This window comes from Bombus terrestris, chromosome 6 (assembly GCF_910591885.1).
Source record: "Bombus terrestris chromosome 6, iyBomTerr1.2, whole genome shotgun sequence".
NCBI classification, from domain to species: Eukaryota; Metazoa; Arthropoda; class Insecta; order Hymenoptera; family Apidae; genus Bombus; species Bombus terrestris.
Window position 1 is genome coordinate 9637098 of NC_063274.1, and position 24207 is coordinate 9661304.

General features: G+C 37.9%; 1 protein-coding gene across 4 annotated transcripts in view; it reads left to right on the forward strand.

The window, feature by feature from the left end:
* LOC100647898 overlaps positions 1-24207 on the forward strand; it is a 413467-nt gene that overhangs the window by 280247 nt on the left and 109013 nt on the right. The window contains exon 1 of one of the 4 annotated variants that reach the window (XM_048406732.1): positions 5694-6219. The exons of the other annotated variants lie outside the window; for them this stretch is intronic. Within the exon in view, the coding sequence (XP_048262689.1) occupies positions 6192-6219 (28 nt within the window). The 5' untranslated portion in view covers positions 5694-6191. Of the gene's footprint in view, positions 1-5693; positions 6220-24207 lie in introns of those variants that run through there. 4 annotated transcript variants of the gene reach the window in all.

The window sequence follows — 24207 nt, forward strand, 5'->3', positions numbered from 1 at the left end:
TAGGTACTTGCCCGCGTCAACTAATTGCGACACTCTAAGACATATAGATACCTACGCCGAGACAACGAAGGAGCAACGTCGTGCAGACTTCCCGACCAAGTTTCCAACGGTGTTTTGTACGTTCTGTACGTGTACAGAGCCGCGAACAACAGTAAAATACAGAGACGTTCTGGGCCTCTGTATCTAATTTAAATGCGAACACGTCTCAAAGTAAGGCTCTCCCGTGCAACCTCGATAACACCGCGCTTGTCATCGGTTGTAGTTGCTTGTTCACAAAGCTTGCTAAAGGCAACAGGTATACCTCTCGTTTAAGAAATTCCTGGATTTTTCAATCGGACGTTAATTAGCGAACAACCTCTTAGGCTACTTCGAAATAAATAGTTTAGAATAGAGCCAGAAACAGGCTCACGAAAGTATACGAACGCTTTTACAAATACATTATGTGTGTTATGCGAAACATTTCAAAATTGTATCAGTGCTATTATGAAACTCGACTATCACGGTTGTATTGGTAATATTTGAAACAAATCTGAGAATATATATGTAGAAATTGCGCGAAAGTTTTAACAGTGGCGTAATATCGTACGAACAAGAATCGTTTCAAATAGCACGTTCTTCGTTTCTAAGCGTTACATACGCGCGATAGCAACGAACTTTATCGTACATCGTCATCAATGCGTCAGCGTTCAATATATTCTTAACGTATCGAATAATGCAAACTTTAGATAATGCAACACCGAAGAATCGTGAAACCATAGAATCGAGCGCAGATTAATCGAAATATTACTTCATCAAAGGAGATGCATTTGATGCATCCACCTATCCATCTCCTACTGCTTTATTCATAAAAATTTTTTATATTTCTACAACTCGTGATATAGGTACTTCATGAAACGCGCGCTCTAATAAAAAGTTGTAGAAAAGGAAATACGATGAAAATACGCAAAAAAAGTTAAAAAGAAAAGAAAGCTAGACCTTACACATAGCTGTACTGAGTACATATGAACGATAAAAGGTAAGCCAAGAAATAAAACCAAATTATTCCCAACACATGTTCGTGAAACAATTGTAAAATATATTATTCAATCTCGATATTAGGTTGATATTTTGTTAATCTTCTACATCTTCAATATTTTTCGCATAAAATATACGGTTCTTTCGTTTTCCTTCTTTTTTAATAAAGAAAACTTCTTTAAAGCAACGTCGCATAATCATACTTTTTTTACCTCCATCGGTATAAATGGTTTTCTAAGCACGGCCGGGTTGAAGTTACGCTTTAGAATAAAAATTCTCATTATTCATGCACCGTCGGAGTAATCCCGTGGCAAACGCGGAACGTTTAAGCCGCGTTCTGGAAACGTATTCTTTACAATGCACATACGTGAATACGCGGCTAAAGAAGTTTGTCCGCTTGGATATTTCCTTCTTGTGTCGCTTCTCTGTTGCTTGTCTTACGTGTAAAGCAAGAAGAAAATAAAGGCCATGATGGAACGAGACGTAATTTTTTCCTGGATTTCTGAGACCTCCAAGAGACTCGCGGCGGCCGCCTACGAAAACCACCTTCTATTCTTCTTTACTCGCCGTGGGGAATTCATTACGCTTCAACTACAACCTTGTTGCATTCCTTTCCCCGTTTCTCCTATTATTTTTCCTTTCTCACTCTCCTCCTCTTATCCCTTTTTCCTTTTTTCTTCCGTTTCTTCTTGCTCTTTTCCAGTTAGTAATTCGATATTTATACACGGTGATACAGTTGTCGCGTAAAACGCTTGGAATTAAACGAATTAACACATTCCACTACCATAAAACAGCCAGACACACGCTTAATTTCAGCTAATTTCACCTTTTAAAAATGTTACACCGTTCTCATTCTCGTTTAATTCGCCCTAATATCCCATCTTCCTCCTCGCCTTTAAAAACCAACCATTTAATTAAAGTTTATTCTATCCATCATCTGTCTTCTTAAAACGTACCGGACTTACTTTTATTTCCTCTCACTGATCGTCGTTTCATTTCCCTAGCATTCTTGATATCACGCACAATCATCTGTCCATGTGATTTACGCGGTTTTCTTTAATTCGAACAAGGTTATTCTAGTTTAGAAAAGAAATTTTTACAACCGCTCCACTTTTCGTAGCTCGATCGATAAGCCACAGAAATTTTACGATCGCTGTAGCTTTATTATCACCACCATCATCCCCGTTTTACGAAACGAGATCCAATTACTCACTGGCCGAACTGGTAACAAGAACTCTGCACAGGACTCGATTAGTTCGCGTTTGCTTCTATCGTTTACGAGATTATGTAAATTTGACCGCGATTCCATGGTCCAACTGCGTTCAAAGAGTTCAATTGAATCGTTTTTGGGGAGTTTTCAAGTTGCTAGTCACGGCGCGTATGGTTCTATGCTTGGCTACTACGTGATCCTCGCGAAGAATTCCGAAAGTTCGGTCCGATTAAAATAAAAGTACTTAAAACTGTTTTCTACTTAATATTAGTAGTTCCTTTTCTACATCATTGATGATTTCTTAAAAGTTAATATTATTACAGTGACCGTCGTAAAAGTAACCGTCGTTTCAAAATAATTATTTAAAGCTTCCGATTCATTTTTCCCAATTTATTATGAAATTATATTTTTATACATAATCTAGAAATTTCGAGGTTTAACAAACCCGACAGAGGTTCCGAACATAAGGCATGGAATTTCAAAGGCATAATTTTGAGAAATAAATCGATTTGAGTGAAAGGAAGGTAAGTTAATTTGAAGTATCAGGGAGTTCGGTTATGTGACAAAGAAAGTTGTTCCAAGAAATTAGTTCTGAAAATGATTAAAGGAATTAAGGTCGTCAAAGGGTTTTGCTCTAAAGTTTAACACTTGATCGCGATTCTCGCATTTTCATAATTCTTATATCGGGGTAGACACGCAGAAATTCATAAAGTAATTATTATCGATCTGGTGATTTAAAAAATGCTCCATCATTGGATGTACATTCTTTAAACCCGACATTTTTTGTCATTTTAACAACAAATCCGTTGATCGCCTTTACTTCTCCTTTCTCCGACAAATACACGAACAAGCTCTTTAGAATTCGATCGCCTTCAATCTCGCGCGAAAACATTATAATCCTGCGCGTTACTTACAGCAGCACATTTTTTAATACGTCGTAATCAAATATTAAAAGAGCGGAAAGGAGGGCCCATTGGAATTTCTCTGTAAAAGATAAACCATCGGATATGAGAAAAAGTCGTTGTTTTTCCCGTTGTGTGTTAACAGCGTTGATCGTCCCTTGAAATTGAATCGCAATTTTGATGTAAAAACGTTTCTTCCAATCGAACGCTACGGATCACAACCCGATGGAAATTAAAGATACGGATACGAGAAAATATTCGTTGAAAGCGTTTTTCATCTATTGATCTTACATTCGATAATACCCATTACCAAACGTTAGAAGATATCGCGTTCTCACGAAATACTCTGCCGTTCTGTAACTTGTCGATTCGTACTACTTCAACGCCAAGCATACCCCTTGGCGATGACCAGATTCAACTTCCTTTTATTCATTTTATGACATATGACAATGGAATCGAATTTTTAGCCTAAACTTTCTGAGTCGATTGAGATATTTTTCTTACATCGTGTTTTCTTTTATTGATAACACTTCTTTCGAAGAAAATGCCAATCATTTCTGACTGACGCATATTATAACAGAAGAAAGTATTAGCTAGTTTTTGACTGACACGATGTTCAAAGATTAATCGTTCCTGTTTGAATTTCTGTTGTGAAATTATTGGAGTGGAATTATCGAAGCTAAGCGTTTAATTGCGATGGAAGATTTTGTTTCTCTTTAATCCGTAATAGGTAGTTCAAAGGGATGAAATAATAATTAAGTGTTGAAATAACGAAGAAATGATTGTATTAAAATTCACTTTACATCGAGATTGATCAATTCTCGATCGATTGATACAAAATTCAGTAGTTAAGAAAAAAATCACATTTAATAACATTCGCATTGCAATCAATAATGTAATATCGTCAATTTCGATAAATGATAACGCCTGGAAATGACAAAATAATGACGCACTTTGCAAGTACCTATTTTCCAAAATAACACAATAGGTATCGCGAGACAATTACTGTCCACCATAATTGCAGTTAAAAGCAACTTAATGTCCAAAACCATCTATTAACCCACTGCTGTGACCTAACAAATTATCCGCCTTGCATTCAATGGTTAATGCGGGTCACCTCGTCAATTATGATTGCGAAATAATATAAAAGCGCGTCAAAAATTCCGATAAAGATTAAAGCGTATATAATGTACATAAAATTTACACCTTCTATGGTTATAAAATACCATATTTTTTTCTCAAATATATTGTTTACAAAAAATATATTAGCTAGCAAAAGTAGTAGCCAATTTATATTCAACAGATATTGAGACAAAAAGACACGGTCGATCTTGAAATATTCTTTCCCTAAATTACGTTGCCAATTTGAGTGTCCTTCAGATTCAGGCAGCAGGAGATGGAGCATAAAATTCATCCCTTTATACCCCGTTACGAAATTCAAGATCGTATCATGCATTTCAGTCTCGTTCGAGCAGACTGTGAAGTTCGCGGTGAGGCGAAAGTCCGGCGTTACTGAATGCTTCCTGAAATCACGATGCGAAAGATTAATATTCTCGTTTCACCGCCTCCTTCGGCACAGAGGCATTCAGAGATATCCAACTAAGATTCTCTTCGGACTTCGCTACGCAATTAGAACACGAGTAACTAACAACAAGGAGTTCGTAGCTCGCGTTGAAACGTACTGGATTTCGTTGCCGAATAAATGAAAACAATGCGAAACACATAACTAACGGAGAAATCACGTGAAGAAGAATAGGAGGTAGAGAGAAAGAGAGAAAGTAGAATGAGCATCCTCTCTTTATCAGATATTACGATATCGAATAGCCAACAGCAATTTTATAAACGTTACTTTTTCATGTGGTTAGATAGCGCTGACTTGACGCAATTTAACCGATTCGCCCCGGTCTTTTTCAACGGTGGTGAAAATACAACGTCCGGCGGCGATCTAGCCTCCATTAAAACGCGAATAAAAGCGATCGGTTGGGGGAATGCGGGTGGAAATAGATTGAAATATACCGCCGACCTGCTTGAGCGGAATTTGTTGATCGTGTGGGTGTTAACCCTTTTCTAGCGTAGCACGAGAGTCCCGGGCAGCTTGTGAAATATAGTACTATAAAACTCATATCTTTTAAATATCGTTACACATAACACGATTGTTCAGATTTATTGCCCATAAAAGGCTGAAAATATGTAGCTTTTGTGTACGGCGTTAGAAATGCAAGAACTCTTTCCGATGAAGAAATAATTTAAAGTTGTTCGTTCTGAATTATTCGTTGTTTTATTGCGTCGTGAAAAGATTAAGTTCCAAGAGAGATAATTATGCGTATATAATTAAAAGGGCACATAAATAATTATACTTTCAGCTAAATCAAAAGATTCGAGGATTGTTCATCGAGATGGAAGTAGATTTCAATCTATTTTGTTAAATTTGGAAATTGGTTTTATTTATGTTGTTTTTAGAGCTTGGGATTCTGTGTGTAATTGAGAGTAGCTGTGTCCATGCGATGGTTGAAACATAAACATTAAATATTTGAAAAAGCGTACATACGACGGAGGAATTAATTGGCTTTTGTAATTGGATTTACTATTTTTGTTGTTGAATTAAATATTTATCTTATTTCTCAAAAATTGGTTTCGCGTTTTTAATTTTGTATTGCTTAATTAATTCATATTAATCATTGAACATTGTACGACTGTTAGGCATATGAACAGTAGATATTTATAGCCTTTTCACATGAGGATCAACTAAACAGAGAATCGATCTATTGATACCGAAACAAACAAAAAATCTAACCACAACCTATACATTAAAAACAGCAGGATTAGGCTGCTATCTGGCAGATAATCGCACGCGTAAAGTAAGCTTATATCAGGGAAATTCGACGTACATAATTTAATCAGTTCGCGCAGAACACCGCGGCCATCAGCTATTCAACATAGTTGACGGAACATTTTGACTTTTGAATTGATGATAATCTGCGAGCGTTCCTAGTCATGGAAATTTGCCTCTATAACTAGCTGTACAACCGAAGCCGCAGGGGTCGTTTACTCGAGAATATGGAAATATGCCAAAGAAACAAAAAAGGAAAAAAGGTAAAGGAGGGAAGAAGAAAGAAAAGATCGAGAATGAGAAAGAAAAGATGGAAAAGATGAATCGGATGAAGAGACGTGAAAAGATGTCATCGAAGTGGCGCATTCGAAAGCTTCATTTATCGAGAGACACGTTTACGTTCAAGACCGGTCGTGTTTCGAGTTCGTTTCAGCGTGCATAAATAATTAACAAGTCCTCTGTCCGGTGTGTACGTGTGTTCGTCACGACGATACCATTCGAATAAGTTCCCACGTTCTATGACGTTTCGATGCGTATTTTCAACGCCTTCATCGCTAGAACCGGCGTGAAAATGCATGGCTGCCGAGAGGCGTTAAATGGAAAAATGTGGCGGAATGGCGATCGAAGTCGGGAGCGTAATAAATAGAAAGAGGAGAAATTATAGGGTGGCCGATGATCGTCGACAATTGCGAAACCATAATGGCGGTGGCCGTTGTGAAAAAGGCAGAGTGCTACGCATACCCGATAGTCTGTCACATCCATAAACGGTGAGTACCGTGTAATGAAAAAAAAGACTAATCCGAATGGCGAAAAAGGAAGGGGTGGGATTGAAACCGGTGGGAAACACAGGGAACGGAAAAGAGCGTGCGAAATGAACCATGAAATTAACGAATGGCCCCGAATTCACATCCGCGAGTCCCATTTTGCCGGCCAATTAATTATTTAAAACGCTCGCGCCGCTGCGCTGGTAACAACACGACCCTGTTGATACTCATATTCCCGCTTGCAAGATAGATGATAGGCTACACCCCACCACCTGTCCCCACCGTCGACCTGGTCCTCTTCATCTATGCACAAATGCGTGTGTGCGCTACTACTCCGCCAACCATCGAATAGCAATATTATTCGAGTGATATTTATTTTCCATAAAATTTGATGTTATGTGAATTATGACTGTTTGCAAGGTTATTAGTAATGTTACTCCTAGCGGAGTATAGAGTTGCGAGTAGATACGCATGTATATTTCTAGTAGTATGTTTTCTTGTCAGTATTCATTCCTAAGCTATGTTTGCGTGTGTGCAGTGATATGAACATTGTAAGGCACTTGATTGATACATTTGGGTCGTACGAAATTAAGCTTCAGCATTGCAGTACGTGATACGAAATGTTAGAAGACTGTATGCTAGATATTTCAGATTAATATCGAATTTCTGCATACGATATGTAATAATTGGCAAAGTAGCGAGGATCATATTAAACCCAAAATTGTGTATTTCTGTCACGTGTGTGCGTACGGAATAAGAAACTGTTTGCCCGATTCGGAATTAAGCTTCGTTTCGAAGTTCAATTTATGGAAGATTGTTTAGACGGAAGATTCCTATGAATGGAACACGTGGTGTAGCATACTCGAGAGTAGAATACTCATTTTATACACAAGCTAGGGAGTATATAGGGTGTACCAATATTCGTGGTACAAGCCGGAAGGAGGAGGATCCCCATGCAACATGCACGCGTACCTGATGAAATTTCATCGTCGATTTTCTCGAAAACGAAGCCTTGTTTCAAAAATTGTTACTCTACGTTTTCGATATACTTTGGTATGGAGAATCACCTCGTTTCGACCTGTACCATGATTTTTGCCACATACTGTATTGGCATACTAAAGTCTGTCGTATAGAGTGCTGGTACTTCAGAGTGTCTCATTAAACGTTAACCTTTTTAAGCAGACGTTTTCGATACAAAATTTATTTGTGACTGCCATCTTACATTGCGGTAAGTCTTCCGTCAAGGATGTTTTTCAAGATTTTTTTCTAACGAAACAATTTAATTTCCATACAACTCTCGAACTGATTTATCGAAGTCGATAAAATAATTTCTTTCATCACGCATCACGGTCGTTTGATTTGCTCAATAGCGTTCCCGAAGAGTCACGTCTTACGATCTTGAACGGTATTAGAAGACCCTAGCGGATCACAGAAGTTTTAAGAACCCCATCCAATGATATTGCTGTCACAATACCAAATTGAAAAATGTCCTTGCAGCTGAACAGTCGTCTTGCTGCTTTTATGTTCTCCAGTACGTTTCGTCCGGAATTGGATTTTTAATAAGGGACGACTTCGGTCGATCTTCGTCGGAGACAATCGCGCGACTACAATGAATTAAATGAAATTATACATCATAATTCGATGAATTTCGTAACCGACATTATCGATGCGTGCTAGTAGCGGTATACATAAAATGAATGAATATTATAGCTATGACACAAGGATTAGCAATGATAATTCTTTATTGAACAGAAGTACGAGATGATATCAACGGAGATTCTGACATTGTCTTTCTTGTATTTGTTATATCTAGGAATTTAGTTCTGTGTTTCGATTGCTGAAATTAGTGATTAATTTGTTTTATAGAGAACGTCGAAAACTTGCTTACATATATTGAACGTTACATTACATTTTACTACAATTTGATGTATAATTTAATATTCTATTAATTTCTATAATCTAAATATATCCTCTTTAACACGTTTAACAGTTGACTATTTGACCAGTTTCACCGTATTCAGTAGAAAATCGCGTCAGGAAAAAAGACAAAAATTTCGAAACAAGATATTAAAGGAAATCAATACAGGGAGAACTAGACCAGTAACAAATGGTTGGCGTTATCTATGCTTATTGGAAGTTCATCGATCGTGATTGGAAACTGGTGAATGAGACAAAGATTTTACAAATCGACCACCGTTGACTACTGGTTGTAAAACAATAAACGGAGCCAGCAATTTTGTCCGTATGGACATTCTGTTTTCCACGATTCAAAGCTAACGAGCGACGGACGCGAATCGACGCACTGGTATTTCAGATATTCAGTCGTATTGCAATCGACATTGTCAACGGCACGATAATACCCGATAGATAGGACGTGTCCAGTCAGCGTCCATTCTGTTCTCGATTAAATCACCGATAGACAAATTATTTTCAGAAAATCTAGCCTGTGAATATTGAACAGATGTTTGATATTTCATCAAAATTATTGGTGGAATTGTACGGCAAAAAGGGTCGATTAAATATTCCGTTTGAATAAAGTAGTAAAATCATAAAGTTTATCAACGAAAAGTAGATAGGACGAAGTAGAGAACTGTGGGTAAAAGCAGGAGAGGAACGTGGGAAAAATATGGCAATTATTTCTCTTTCATTCTTCAATTGTATGTATTTCCCTTTAGCGATAAATTTCACGAACAAGGTTCATGAAATTCGGAGAGTTAGATTCCACAAATCGACTTTATGTACTTGTTTTGCGAATGCATACAAGTAAAGATTAAAGCGCTGAATTAAAAATAAAAATTGATCGTGCGTGCGTTGCGTATATCCGTATCCGTCAGCCTTGCAGACCGTATTTCCAATGGAACGATGAGGCCACGATATTGCCGAAACACGATCGTTCGTTTTCATCAGGCCACGTGCTTTCCAATCGAAACTGCGCCGATGAATTGATTCCAACCACTAAAAGCGCTCAACAACACGGGCGGTATACAGGATCGCGTGCCTGTCTATCATAATTACGCATAACCGCGTTGATGGGATGGGTATTTTCTATCAAATTTAAAAAAAAATATCTACTGATAGAAACTCGGAACTGCAATTGAAATAAAATAAAAGATAATTTCTTTTCTTGTGTCCATGAGTATTTTCTAGTATTGAGATCATAAGTGTTCTCGAGTCATATTTAACATAATGATGACACTGAGTCTTAGCAAATATAATCTGAAATTCCCTAGACAGAAACAAAAACTTATTCATACGAATCACTTGTATTTTCTTTCACGGTTCTATCTCCTCGCATATTCCTATCACTTCGTCATTCAGTTGAAATCCTCTTCCATTTTCCTCATTCTTTCTTATTTACCTCAATGCCTTTTTTCTCAATTCCTTGCACCTAACTTTCCAACAGAAAAACAGCAAAGTACCAGTAAACCATAAAATTCAAGAAGCAAATCTTCTAAGCTTTACACCAAATTTGCAACATCATACGCTTCGAATATAGCGCGGTAACGATTTATCGAAAATTGAGTGTTTTTGAGAGGAATCGAGAAAGTTGTTATCTAACAAAGATTCATATTTGAACTTGTGATAATAGCCAAAATAACAAAAACAGCAAAAATCCTGCGGAAATTATTTTTCATTGTATAATAAAACACAGTTAAACTTGCATTTGGACTAGGTTGCAACAGCTGGCTTGTACGAAACTGGTTTCAAAGTGAACGCGAACGCTACGTGGAATTTATTATGAAGCACGTTCGATTGCCTTTGTGATAGGTAGTTATAGAACGTCGTCGTAGTCGGCTCGGATGAAAGGCAAAGCAAGAAGTATTCCTCTCGCCGAAACCGTTTCACTGCAGCGTTGGGATTCAGTTTTCGGTCTCCAAAGGCTGGAAATGTTCCTTTGTTTTCGTATAAATCGCTGTCGAAAAGCGTTCCACAGTGACGCCGATAACAAATAGGACAAAGGCAGATGCATGAAGGTACACAAACGCGGTAAATGCATCGCGCGTGGAACACAATTTCGAATTGTTTGGAAAAAGGATCGACGGAAATAGCGCGACGTAAAGCATCGGGGCTGCCGTTCCATATCGAACACGATTTCCATTTTAAGCGACTACAAATTCGTCCGGGTAATTCTATGCGTGTATAATCTATGAGAAAGATTTTTGATTTTAGATCGAGAGACGGAAATTTCATATTCTGCTGTACGTACATTGGAAATATTGGAAATCTGGAGTTGGTAAATGTGTTTTTAGCTAGGTTTTGATAGCTAGCATTTTCACCTAGTTCATGTTGAATCCTGTTTATTTCACTCGCGCTGTCGAAAATGTATCTATTTAGATATAATATATTTAATTTCTCGTTTGGTTAATAAAACACGTTCACGTTTACGATTAGTGACACAAACGCGTATATCATAGTAGTATTGCGTAACGATGCAAAAGGAATTTGTGTACTATACAATTATTAATTGACATCTGTCGCATAATTCCTCTCCAAATCAAGTCACATTCTATTTTATCAACTTTTTTAATGTTGTCTATAAGATATAAAAATTGTTGACAGATAAAGAATTTATAAATTCTTTTAGAAAAAAACCATCAATAATTCTTTCGCATTTTGCTGAACATCAAGGATAACGATTTCCGCGAAAGGGAAAAAGATATAAGCAACAGTTTCGACAAGTTCGGTAAACGTATAGGGGGGGGGGGGGTGAGTTTTAAACTAACCCTCTGCTGAATAATATACCCGATTCCCCTACGTGACGTCGTCAAAATATTTCATGATGTTTGCTCACTTTTTCTCTTCGCGCGTAATCACGCGTGAAAGGCTTTAAGAAACTTTTAACGCTTCCCCGGTTCGAACGGTTTCCTTTCCGCTGATTCGATTCACCATAGTCACGTGTAAGTACATTAATATTAATGCCATAGAACTTAGTCATTCACTGGAACAAATCTGCGCTTTTAAAAAGCAGGAGAAAGAAAGAAAACTTTCGAACTCATCGAAACTTATAAATCTTCTTGAAGCTCTTTATACGATTTCCAGATTCGTATACCTTTTATAAGCTGTCGACATGCAATAAAGTTTTCTGATGTACTTATATGTGAAACAGTCATACAAAGTCATATAAAACCCTCGAATATCAAACTGATCAATTCCACTTTTTATTAATTTTTTGTTCATGTTACATAAAATGCGCGATAGTAATATTAGATTCTCGAGGACCAAATTACGTATTCCTATAAGTTCATTCGCCGTAAGAATATACCTTGAACAGTGGTAAATTCTAAGGTATATTTGATGAACAGAATTTGTAACATCTATATCTTTTTGTATTCCTCAATTTATAAAGTTGATTTAAATGTTGATTTAAATGTTGATTTAAAAGTTTGATTAAATGACTTTTGAATAATCCATATGTTCATTAATGCGTACGCTTCTACGCTTTATATTCTATACTTACGTTATATCTATATACATATGATGCATTGTCAGTCAACTGTGTGGCAGTATGATATTATAGTACGAAGTAGCGTGGGAGAAGCTCTATAAGTTCCGGTGCTTAACTTATTCACCAGGGGATTAGAGTTTTGAGTTAAACAAGAATCCGTGCGCGCTGAAAGGAAGTTTAGACGGCTGAAAAGCGATGTTTAGAACCTAAGTGAATTACGAACCGACTTTAACATTCCAGAAACGAAGCTCCAAATACAATTCGTGAGATCTAGAAGATATTATTACCCCATATGAAAATTCGAATGGTGATTATTACTTGTAGCAGACCTTTGTCGTCCTTCCCGAGAATTGATCTTGACAACGACCGGCCATCATCTCGTATGCCACCCAGAGGCCTACGTCGGAGAATGACGCGCAGCCTCATATACGCGCGAGAGGAGCACAGGAATGCGACGTTGAATGGGCAGAATTAATGGGAACGACGGAGACCGTGGTAATAACCAGCGGCTCTTGCATCTGGCCATTGTTGCTGGTCTTCTGATACGAATCTCGTGTTTGTCCTGCGACGTGCCCACTAAAAATCGCATTAATCGCGACAAACGTGGGCTACGTGATATGAAAGTCGTTATGGCTAAGCCACTAATTGGAGGATCGCCTGATACGTCGTAATATCTTTTGATTGAAAGTTGGAGTTTTGTTGATAAGTTAAAAAGATTGTTTGAGGGAACGAGAGGTGGAAGATTTTGGTCTAGCTTTCAGAAGTAAGATTACCCTACGTGAAGTTTTCGGAAGTAGGATTTACTTCCGCTGGATACGTTGTTTTTGCTTGACCTCCGTTTTACGTCGGATCTCTAGCTCTCTGCTACTGGATAAGAACGATCGTAACCAGGCGATTCAGATGTAACTTTCTAGCGTTAAAGTTAAGAATAAGGATCTGTTGATATCTGGAGAAACTGTACTTTGATAAATAAAATGTAGCATCACTGATATTTGAGAAGAAAGTTGAGTTTTGTTTTTGAATTTACGTTTCATATTACCAACTTTGAATTTTTCAAGCTGTTTGTGTTCTCGGACTTATAGAAGCGTTTTGAACACCGATCTCACTGATAAGAAATTATGAAGTTTATCATTTAAGTACCATAGTTCAATAGATTAATGGAATTTTTGATAAGAAGAGAATTGGAAAACTTCCAATCTTCTCTCTTACGTGCTAAAATATTTGTACAATTTAATACTCTTGGAAATTGGGAATAACTTTATTTCGTATTTCTTTTTTCTTTTTTTTTTTTCTTTTGGTAATTAGATGGTTCGGTTCCTGAAATGAATCTCAGACGGTTGCCAAGTTTTACGGCTCCTTCGGATCGCATCGATGGAACGAATATTCTTTGGTAAATATTATCGTCTTTGAAATTGCATCGGGAACAAAGCTTTTCTATTTTTTCTAGAAATCCGCGCGAACGGCTGGGAAAATTTTACGAGCGAATGCAAAACGAGTACGTTCTGAGGTAACTTGCGTTCACCCGAAACTTTCGTCGTACTGATAGAATGCAATTAAACTACGTGAGCGGGCGTAAACAAGATTCAACTCGTCCTGTCTAGATCTTTAAACAGTATGTTATAGAAATAGTATAAATTGCAATTTATGTAAAAATATAGTTTTTATATCTCCGTTATATTTGCTGCAAAAATATGAATAACATAAAGCCGGCAACCAAGAAGGTATAAATAATGCTACAATCCACTAATAATAAGCCTCTTACTTGGCACAACAAACTATGGCAAACAGTCCTTAACTAGATGCAGAATTTCAAAGTATCTTATCATTATTCACGGTGCAATCGACTTTTCCACAAAACACTCGGTGATCACTAAAATACAAGTAAAAATCAAACAAAGATTACATGTTTTTATCTGGAGAATTACATTAAGTACTTTAATACATAATTGTGCCTTTCAGAGGATTAATTAAAAATATAACAGAAATATCACAATTTTATATCAGAAAAACGTATCCTCGAATAAAGAATTGTAGATCAAACAGGACATACTCCCAAATCTATAAGCGGTTTAAATTTAATTCGCATTCATTAAACGATCCTTTTTTTCGTCCAAATTTCCACGCCCTTAAATTCTATATCAGCGTTTGCTTATCCTCAAAAAGCTCGATCGCAAAAGAAGGTCAATGATTCGACCCGAGAAGTTTCGAGGTGATCTTTTTTTCCGCTTGACGTAATTCGGTGTGGAAATTAGCTTAAGCTTTGGCTGTGCTTGCGCAACACGCGCACCACATTTCACCACGTCAAACGATCCTGACATGTCGCTTTAATTACCGCTCGATCGTAACATCATCGCGAGGGCCGCTCGGAAATTAGATGTTTAAGTGAAAATCGGCGCGGCTTAATTGTCTCGAAAGCCGAATTGATCCCTCAAACCGATTAAATTGCTCCGTCACCGTGGTCCCAAAGCGATCTTGTCAACCCTCTGTCTCCTTTGTGAAATCGTCTATAACCGTTCGAATCAACGACACTGGCAATATCTCGTGCCATTAAAATCCTGTTCCTGGAGGTTTTGATTCGTTAACATCAATTAGAAGATCGTTATTGTGAAAAATATTGAAGTATCTTGGCACAACGTTGAAAAATGGATAGAGATTGAACCAGCGCAATGACGTTTAAAAATGGTTTAAAATAAATTAGAATTGACGGAATTTATTTAGTTAGAATAGATCTAGGAATAGATATATGGGTTACTTCAATTTATTGTTGTTAACGAAGGTGCTGAATTTTGAAGGAAAAGTAGAAAGTAGTAACGGCAGATACAGTGTTGGAAATACTACGTAAAATAAGGAAGATATAGGAAAATCATTTAAAATCAATTAAGGCTATTGCGAAATTGATTTGAAAAAAATGCTGGTTGCGTTAACTCGAATTGGCTAATGTGCGCAATCTTTCAGACACCCTGTATCGATTTCTATATTTTTCTAATTAATTTTTACATTATAATGAAAAATATCGCAAAACATTTTCTGAGAAAGCTCCGCTATTGAAATACGTGGAATTTTAATACATGAAATATTTACGTGGGATTTTATGCAAAAGTGTAAATATTAGGTAAAGCTAAAGCCCTAATAACCGCAAGATTTTGATTATCCGTATATAAGGTTAATAGTTCTAGCAGGTTACGCGCCGTTAATTGATGATACCCTCTAATCCTCTCCTACATGGCTTTATCAACCCTCTATTATGTTTCAAGGCAGAATAGACTATTATAATCAATAAAAGTATGTTTGTCCTATATTTAAGATTGTGTCATGGAAAGTAGTGAATAGGATCTTATTACACAATAAACCAATCATACCTGCATTTCTTCCGGTAGTTAAGCTTCCAGCCACGAATAGTAGTTCGCTGGAAATAAATACGCTTTTAGCGTGTACGCGAAGATGGGGATAAGCACGGAGGGTTAACAAATCGCTGTACATCGGCCTATCGGAAAACCGTTCAGTATGGGAGAATATATTGAAGCACCGGAGACCCTCTGATCAATATGGAGACGACGTTACATTTGTAGCCAGTGCGTTCATGATATTGCGCGGCATGTTACGTTGCCATCGTACTCGTTCACGAGGAAGTAGTAGATCGTTGATCTTCCGCGGTGATGCGAGGGAAGATTCGGTATCTTTGCTGGAAGATGAAATGATGTCTTTTAGGGGACGTTTTGGAGGAAGATCGATATTTAAAGTTAAAAAGAGAATTCAAAGCAGTAGATCGTTTTATGGAGAGATGTACGAGAAAGTTGATTTTATGTATGAGAAAAAGTTCCATACTAGGAAGGAACAGTTTATCGTTTTAGTAGATTATTGTTAGACATTTTTATGTTTCTATGAAAAACAGATATATGTATACTCATTGCAATCGGGCTAAAAGCTTTGGCTCTCCAGGGATCTAAGGTTTTTCTAAGCTATTTCTTTAATCATTAGGTTCGATTTTCCTATTGTCTTTCGTTTGTTCGCTATATTATGAGTAATAATTTATCCAGATTCTAATAATAATTTATTAACACACGTAGATGACGTTACATCATTTATGTATGTGGAATTGATCAATGAAACAATACAATCTATGATCGAATGTACACGTATGGTACTACTCAAACGAGAAAGAGATTCTATATGAGAATACAAATTAAATATGTGAAAAAAAGTTCTCGTAGAAGTAATTGGTTAGTAAATGTTGTTGTAAACATATAGTATTGTACATATAGTAAATAACATACAAAAAAATATTCTACACCTTTGATTTATTTTTTCATGAAGAATAATCTCATTTTAGTTGTAGCTACCGTCAATTACAGTACTGGCCATATTTATTCAAATATGTTACTATGTACTGCGATACTAGGTATATATATGTTATCTAGATAGGTTCAGACATAAAAAAAACCATCCTATCGAGAACATGATTCATCGCATTGCAAAAGGAGACTTATCCCGAAATTCCCATAACAATCTATCTTATACACTCACGCATCGATAACTCTATGTACGTCCTCACATACACGAAGGAAGCAAACAAATGGGACAAATAGCGATAGAAAGACGAAGTTTTATCCATATTTATGACACGAAGGGGACAGAAGAAATTCGGAGATCGAGAAACGGTGTACATCACGCAGAAAAACATCCCCAAAGTTAGTCCTTTAGACTGCTTCAGTGATCAGGTTATCATAAATAAAGACGGGGGCGTCGACTAAAAGAGGCTTCGATGGCGTCGTCGTTGTTTTCGTATGAGTTCCCACTGTTTGTTTCCGCGGAAAAGGAACTATCTGAACGTAAACCTTTCTCACGGTAAGCCTAATGTTCCGAGGAAAATGGGGATCAACTCTGGAAGCATCGACCTCTGTGCAAGTGCGGAGTCGTCCACGATATCAAAGTCGTACTTTCTCTAACGGCGAAGGTGGAACTCGGAGACCGATCTATTTCCTTTGTACGAAAATCTGAGTCACTTTACTTGAAATAAGGTACGATGATTTTCCAATGCGTAACACGTAACTAAAACTGGTAAAATCGTACACGAAGAAATCGGAACAAAGTTATAGGAAATTTTGTTTTAATAATTTCAGTGAGTAGGATCATTGAAAGTCCGATTACTGGAATCTGTTAATTTGATATTATAAATTGTATAGTTCTAATCTTAATGATAAATAATTAAGTTTACGGTAAAAGAAACATCGGACATTGAAATTTAAGCAACGTCGAATTAAATTATCTAGATAACCGAGGAATTCTTTCCAGGCGAATGTTATAATCAAAATATCTGCCAGATGCGAACAGGAAATCTTGAATTGATCGAAGCCGCAGGTGCAAAACTAGACGCATGATAACACGCATGTACGATCGTGGTTGGCGTAACAAAATGCCAACGCCTGATGGTCGGTTGTTCCGAGTTTTTCGGTGGTACCGCAATCATGTTGTCGCAGCATTGCGCAATAAAATCAATAAACGGCGATTTGACAGCGAACGGACTTTCTGCAGACCGGAATCGAGCGTTGATTTATTTATTTATCCCAACGACAGACGGAACAAACGCTTTGGCACAATATCGCTGTGATATATTACAGTGTGATACTCTGCGGTATTTCGGCGTTTCACCGATACACGAACATTATTTCAATTATGCTTTGGTCGAGTGATTCGAACGAAAGCCCGTTTTTTATATAGTCGATAAAAAATATTCGTAATTTCTACGTATGCAGTTCTCGAAACTATAACAGTTTATCATGATGCTATCGTAGTCGAGAACGTATTTGGAGATACATATGTCCATTAGATTTCCTGTTATAAATCGTAAACTGCTGGTTTTGTAATTACGTTGATGGTTAATTATCGTATACAACTGAATTCCGTATAATGAAATTTGGTACAATTAAATACAATGTAAATCAATAAACGATATAAATTTAGGTAGAAAACGATCATGAGATAATGATATAAATGTAGTTGTTTCTCTTTGTGTACTAAATTTTTTAATTTTCTGTTTAAATGTGAAGATATTATAAGCTCAGAATTTTCACACTGAACATCAAAGTGCAATTTTCCGTTGTTCATATTTCATCTTCTCTTTTTCCATGGGATTACCAGGAGAATTCAACCAAAAGAGATTTATGTCTTTACTAAATACACCTCGCAAAAAACAAATGAACATATTTCACTTGATTTCATGATTTAGTAATTTCACGGGCAGGAAAAGGATTGCGGGACTATCCGTCAACTAGCTGGCTCTCGACTTTTTTTATACATGCTGGTTATCCACCCAGTAAAATATCATACCACGAAGTACGTTTCTCAGTAGTTTATATTGCGAGTGTAACGTACGCTCGGAAGTCGCAGCGCATTTGTTATCTGTACGGTTGCCTGCGAGATCTTTCGCGGTTCGTAATATCAACGGCACTCGGGATTCTCAAAAAACGGCGATACATCAGCGTAAAGCTTCCTGCGGACGTCGCAAAACCGACAAAATCAAGGATAAACAGAGAAACTCGAAACCTGAACTCGAGTGTGTTTGAACCCGGATTATTAATTAACGTGGAAAATCTGGCTGCGTAAATATTTATGAACGTTGAAAAAAAAGACGATGAAAAAGAACGAGAGTTTATGAAAAATTGTGCTCGAAATTAATTAAATTTTTACGACTGATAAAAAAGGAAAACGCGGAAGAGAAAATATTCAGCTGCAATTTTAGTTAATCTCGTAATAATTTTAAATCCCTCCGATACGATTAGAATTACGTTCGAGCATGGCAATAAATGTGTTCAACTTACGACTTTGATGGCATATAGTCACGTTTGAGATTATCCGAGGGTTGTACGCGTTTCCTGGCTAGTCGTTAATTACATCTAACGTCAACATCAGAGAGCCTGGCAGATGTAACGTCCTGATTTCTGATGGAATGTAAATTAACTAATCGACTCAATCGTTTGTGATATTCTCTGAATTCCCGATCGATCTACCATCGTTGATTGTGACGAACATGCTTGAGTATGTAAATTAATTTCGATGTTACGATAATTTGCAAAGAGAAAAGATATACTTTATTTAATATACAAGCAGAATATAAATTTTATTAAAGATATTATTATCGCGTGAAAAAAGAAACGTACATTTGATAAAACAAAAAGTAATAAATGAGTTGTCATAACATAAGTAATGATACTAATAACGAATTTCGCGTATTATTTGTGTTGGTAGAACTGCGAAATTACCATTATTGACCGCTATAATTTTCGATTTCCTATATTTGTATGTATTACTTCCTGTCGCTAATAATTTTATCTCGTGCACGATATATTAAAGTCAGTGCATGGAATAAATGTGTCCCCTGCATAAAACGGACACTTTAAACCGAATCAATTTCACATGATCCATCTGAAGAGTATTTACTGCGTACATTCTAATAAATATCACCGGTTCCGACAATTACGCGTATTCCATTAGCGAGAACCATAAATTCTTCAGATTAAACCCCTCCATAAATCGAGCTCCTCCAAGCGGATCTCTTTTGTTCCATCTAATTGCTTCACACATTCGCAGCTCTTCGAGTCTTTCTCTCTCTCTCTCAAATTCGATAGATGGTTTGAACGGATAAAAGTGAGAGAGCAAGAGATCAGTGGGTGGAACTCTCTCTCTCTCTCCCTTCTGGTACACACTCGCGAGGGTGAATAAGATATTTACATCAGCACATTCTACCGATTCGACGTCCGTACAGATATCCAGCCAGAGCGTGGCCCTCTTGAAAGTGGGTAACTACCAGGACCAGTTCGAAACTACTGGCGAAGTTTCCAGGACTCTCCTGGCGATCTCCGAGCCAGCGTAGAGTCTCATTTCCTAACGCGACAAAGTAATCTTCGTCGAGGGGAAAGTGGAATTAAAGGGAAGTTATAATTAAACACGTATTCGAGCGTGCGAGGGGAGTTGAGAGAGCGAGAAGACACCGCGGGAATAACAATCGGCCTTTCTCTTTCAAGCGGTGCTACTGTCGAGAGTTCGGACTCTCGTCGAAGATCATCAGCCTTTGTACGATTCAATGTTTTTCCGAGACCCGTTTGTCCGCTCTGAAGTTCCCACTCCCCAGACTTCGACCGTCTTATCTGTCGACTTCTAACGTCCTTTTCTCTTTTCCGGTTCTACTCTTTGTCCGCGTTTCTTTCACCTTTCACTAGTCTCTTTCTCTTTCCCTTATCGCGTTGTCGTTCACTGTCTGACCTCCCTGCGTTCTCTGTATTTCTGTCTTTCAGCTATTTCAACCTTCTCGTCCCGAGGCAATTCTCTTTTCGCCTGCCACGCTCCTCCACGTTCTCGCCGTCTCGTCGCGCGTCCCTTCAGAGCTCGCGTCGTCTATCGCTTTTCTTCCACGTCTGGCAACCCTTTGTTCCTCACTGTGCTTCTTCGCCTTGAAAGGAGCTCCGCGGCACGATCCTCGCGATCGTTGCAACGAATTTTCAGCGAGAAACTTTCGGCAATTTAATTATTAATTACAAAGGAAACACCAGAGCTTCGACTTTCGTGGCGAGCAGGAGTGTCTAGCTGGCAAAGGATCGAGAAACAGTCGGGGAGACGCGTTTCGACGTGACAAGAACTTTAATATTAATAGATCAACTCGTCAAAAAGCGAGAAAGTCTGCAGAGGTAGAGATGTGCTCCGGTGAATTTCTCCAGTCCCCGTTCGACTTCGTTCACTTTTCGTCGGGATGCACGCGATTAGACGGTCCGAAGCAAGGGGATGGAGGCGCGACTGAAGTTTCGCGAAACTTCTTCCCTGCGAACGACTTTTTCTCAATCGTCGAATAACGACGAAGCGCGCAAACTTATTTCTTGAACGTGCGACTAGTTTAATTTGCGACCACTCCTATATGCTATTCCTGATTGAACTCACTCGGATCGTCTTCGAAATCGAGTTACCGAGATAAGGAGACACTGAGACGCAAAAGAGAACCGAAGGACGGGATATATTTCTTGGTAGCACGCAATCGAATAGTTTGTAATTAGAGGGAAGCAGCCCTTCCTCCGGAACCGGTGGGACGGTTCGAAGGTGATATCCGCGGGGCTGCATCGGGAAAGCGGATCGTTCCATGGTCGCGTTACGCGTTAATTTAGGAAGTAAGAGTCAACCAGGTCGACAAAAGCCGCAGTTAAGGGAGCGGAGCACGCTCGAAAGGCCGTGGCCCAAGCTTTGGCCGATTGCCCGTGTCTTTAAGCCCTCAACTCCTGCTTTTATCCGCTGCCTCGCGCCCCTCCCTTATCCAGCTCGACGCCTAGAACCGCGTCGTTTCTCAAGGGGCCGGATGCTACGATGCGACGTTTAGACGGAAGGGACGTGACGTTAAATGGGTACACCTAATATCCAGCGACGAGGCTGAATTATACGACAGTCCTTACCGCTCATTTAGTATTCCGCGAAGATAATTTCACGTGAATCCATTAGGCAGCCAGCGGCGGCAGGCGTTAAGTTTCACCCTTTCTCCTTAGTCACGCCGAGCGGATGCTGAAGGAAACGTGGCCGGACGAGAAGAGACGGAGAACACCGTATTGTCGCGATGATCCGCATCCGTCCGTCACTCTCACGGGGGATGAAACTACCCGTGATTTACCGGTTGAGTCGGCGGGGTTACGTATTGAAAGATGCCATCGTGTGAACTTGGGGAATCGAAGGACTTAACGGGATTAAATGCTGGTAATTATTGTCGTGGGAGTTCAGTCATTTTGCGACGGTGGTTTACGTTGTGTATTAATGTATTTGTCTCCTGTAGACTACTTCCGAGGTCTTCTCTTTTTAGAATTTAATTACAGAATTCTTGTTTTTATATTTTATACTCTGTCTTCTTATGTTTTTTCTTCGTAACTTTGATTGAATTTTGCTCGTTTTTTTTCCTATCTTTCTCTCAATCAGAACTGAAAGAAATTATTTTAAAATTTTTGAATGAAGTAGTTTAAATGGAGTCGCTTATTTTTGACAAGCTTTTAAACGCGGGTAATGAATTGTACATACGACTATCCAGGAATTCGTCCTAAATATATGCCGTTATATCTTCAATTTCAATGCAAATACAGTTCTTTTATTTAATATATATACAGATAAACTATTTTTGTGTTCAATATCCTTTGCGTAAGTTGTAGATACGCCCTTTGATATAACACGGCAAAGCTACTTTTCGCTCAGGAGGATTTGCGCCAGAGACAAGTTTAATTCGTAACATTATGTATATTCGTATGTATAACATTGTCACAAGACAAAGAGATTTAAAATGATTTTCAATGGCTCTATTTGCATAATTAACCTGTATTCATTTCTTTCGTGTGTTAAACGAAAGGACGTGATACCTTATCCATCTTTTATCTTAGAAATACTTCGTCTTACACAAACCGACCTCTTTTGTAATTATAATATCTAACAAGACAATTTGAACGAATAATTGCTCGAGCACTATATATCCACAATATAGATACTACAATAATATTTATAAATTACTCTTAGTCACATGAATCTAAAAGAAACTTGTTTATTGTTTCATATTCGTCATGTCAATAAAACTTACCTATTGTGTAAAAATCGTTTGATATTTTCCAAATATTTTATACGCTTGTCCAAGTTTTGTCGCAATATTGAAAAAATGGACAGTTTTTAAAGGCAGAAATATGTAGATTTTCAACTTTTTGATATCGGTGCGATTTTAACAATTCGACCAATTGATACATGTACACCGTGAAATATTTGAAACGTTCCGAAATAAAATTTGCAAGAAATATTTCTACCCTTCTATTTCCATCGCGAAAAATTGCACGGAGAACAGGCTTCAGAGAGAATTAAGCGGTTCGTCGTAATTATTATCAACTGCGGTGGTCTTTCTCGTTTTTCCCCTTAAAACGATAATGACATTAAGGTAGACTTTTAAACGAGCTTGCTAAGCATAGAGTGCTTAAAAAAGACCCGGTATCTGGCTGCGATCGAGGCGTACTGATGTAATCTATTGAATTCTAGTTGTTATTATGTCATATCGTTAAACTGATGCGTTCTAACGAACATGGTAGGAACTTCCACGTTATTATCGCAAGCGTTTCGGACAGTCTTTTGAAAGACGTGTATTGCGATTCGGATAAAACTGGTGGACGGAACGCTTTCGTGATGTAATATATTATAGTGTATATCTACTAATGCAAACGGTATGGGTTGATAATATTCCAGGCTTTATTTATATCGAAGATCGAATGAAAAAATGGAAATTGACGAATGGAAGTTATACTCTAAATAATAAAGCGTATAATCCAAGTTCGGTTACTGTATGTGTTGAATGATTCAATTAAATTTCAGAAAATTGAGATCACGTCAATTTATCGTCCATTAGCTATTTCATGAATACATTTATTTCAATCGAGAAACGTGCCATTTTCTTAAGTGTGAAAAATTTGAAGTAGGTCGTAAGTTCAATCCAAATGACTTGAAAAAAAGATGTGAAAACAAACATTCAAACAATTGAGGATCGCAAAGAAAATTTGAATTCTAATTTCTTTTGTCAGTCGACTCTGTCTTCCCTAAATTGTCGTTACATTTATTTTGGCCCATAATGCATGGCTTGTAGAATTACGATAGCTATACAATTTCCCTGTCAGAACAGCTCTCACCAAATTCAAACGCCCGTTCAATCCCTCCTAGCAAAGAATCACAGCAATCCGTTTTTCATGATAGCCGCAAAAACTTTTCGTGACTTTTCTTTCCCCCAATAACTGCCTCGAAGCTAGAGTCAGCGTCGTAGTCTTGTGCATCAACAGGTGTAGCCAGCAAACCAGTGCGCGTTTCTTTACAACTCCCGCGTGTGGTCTTCGTTTAAAAGGTCCCTTAATCGCCGATAAAGGCGTCTCTGCCTCTTTCTCTGAGATTTCACCGCAGTTCGGTATCGGGATTAAAGCCAGCCATAGAATGGCACTCGGCTGATCTCGCGCACGGTTGCGTCCTCGTTTCCATCATCTGTGGAGATACGAGCGGGATGCAGG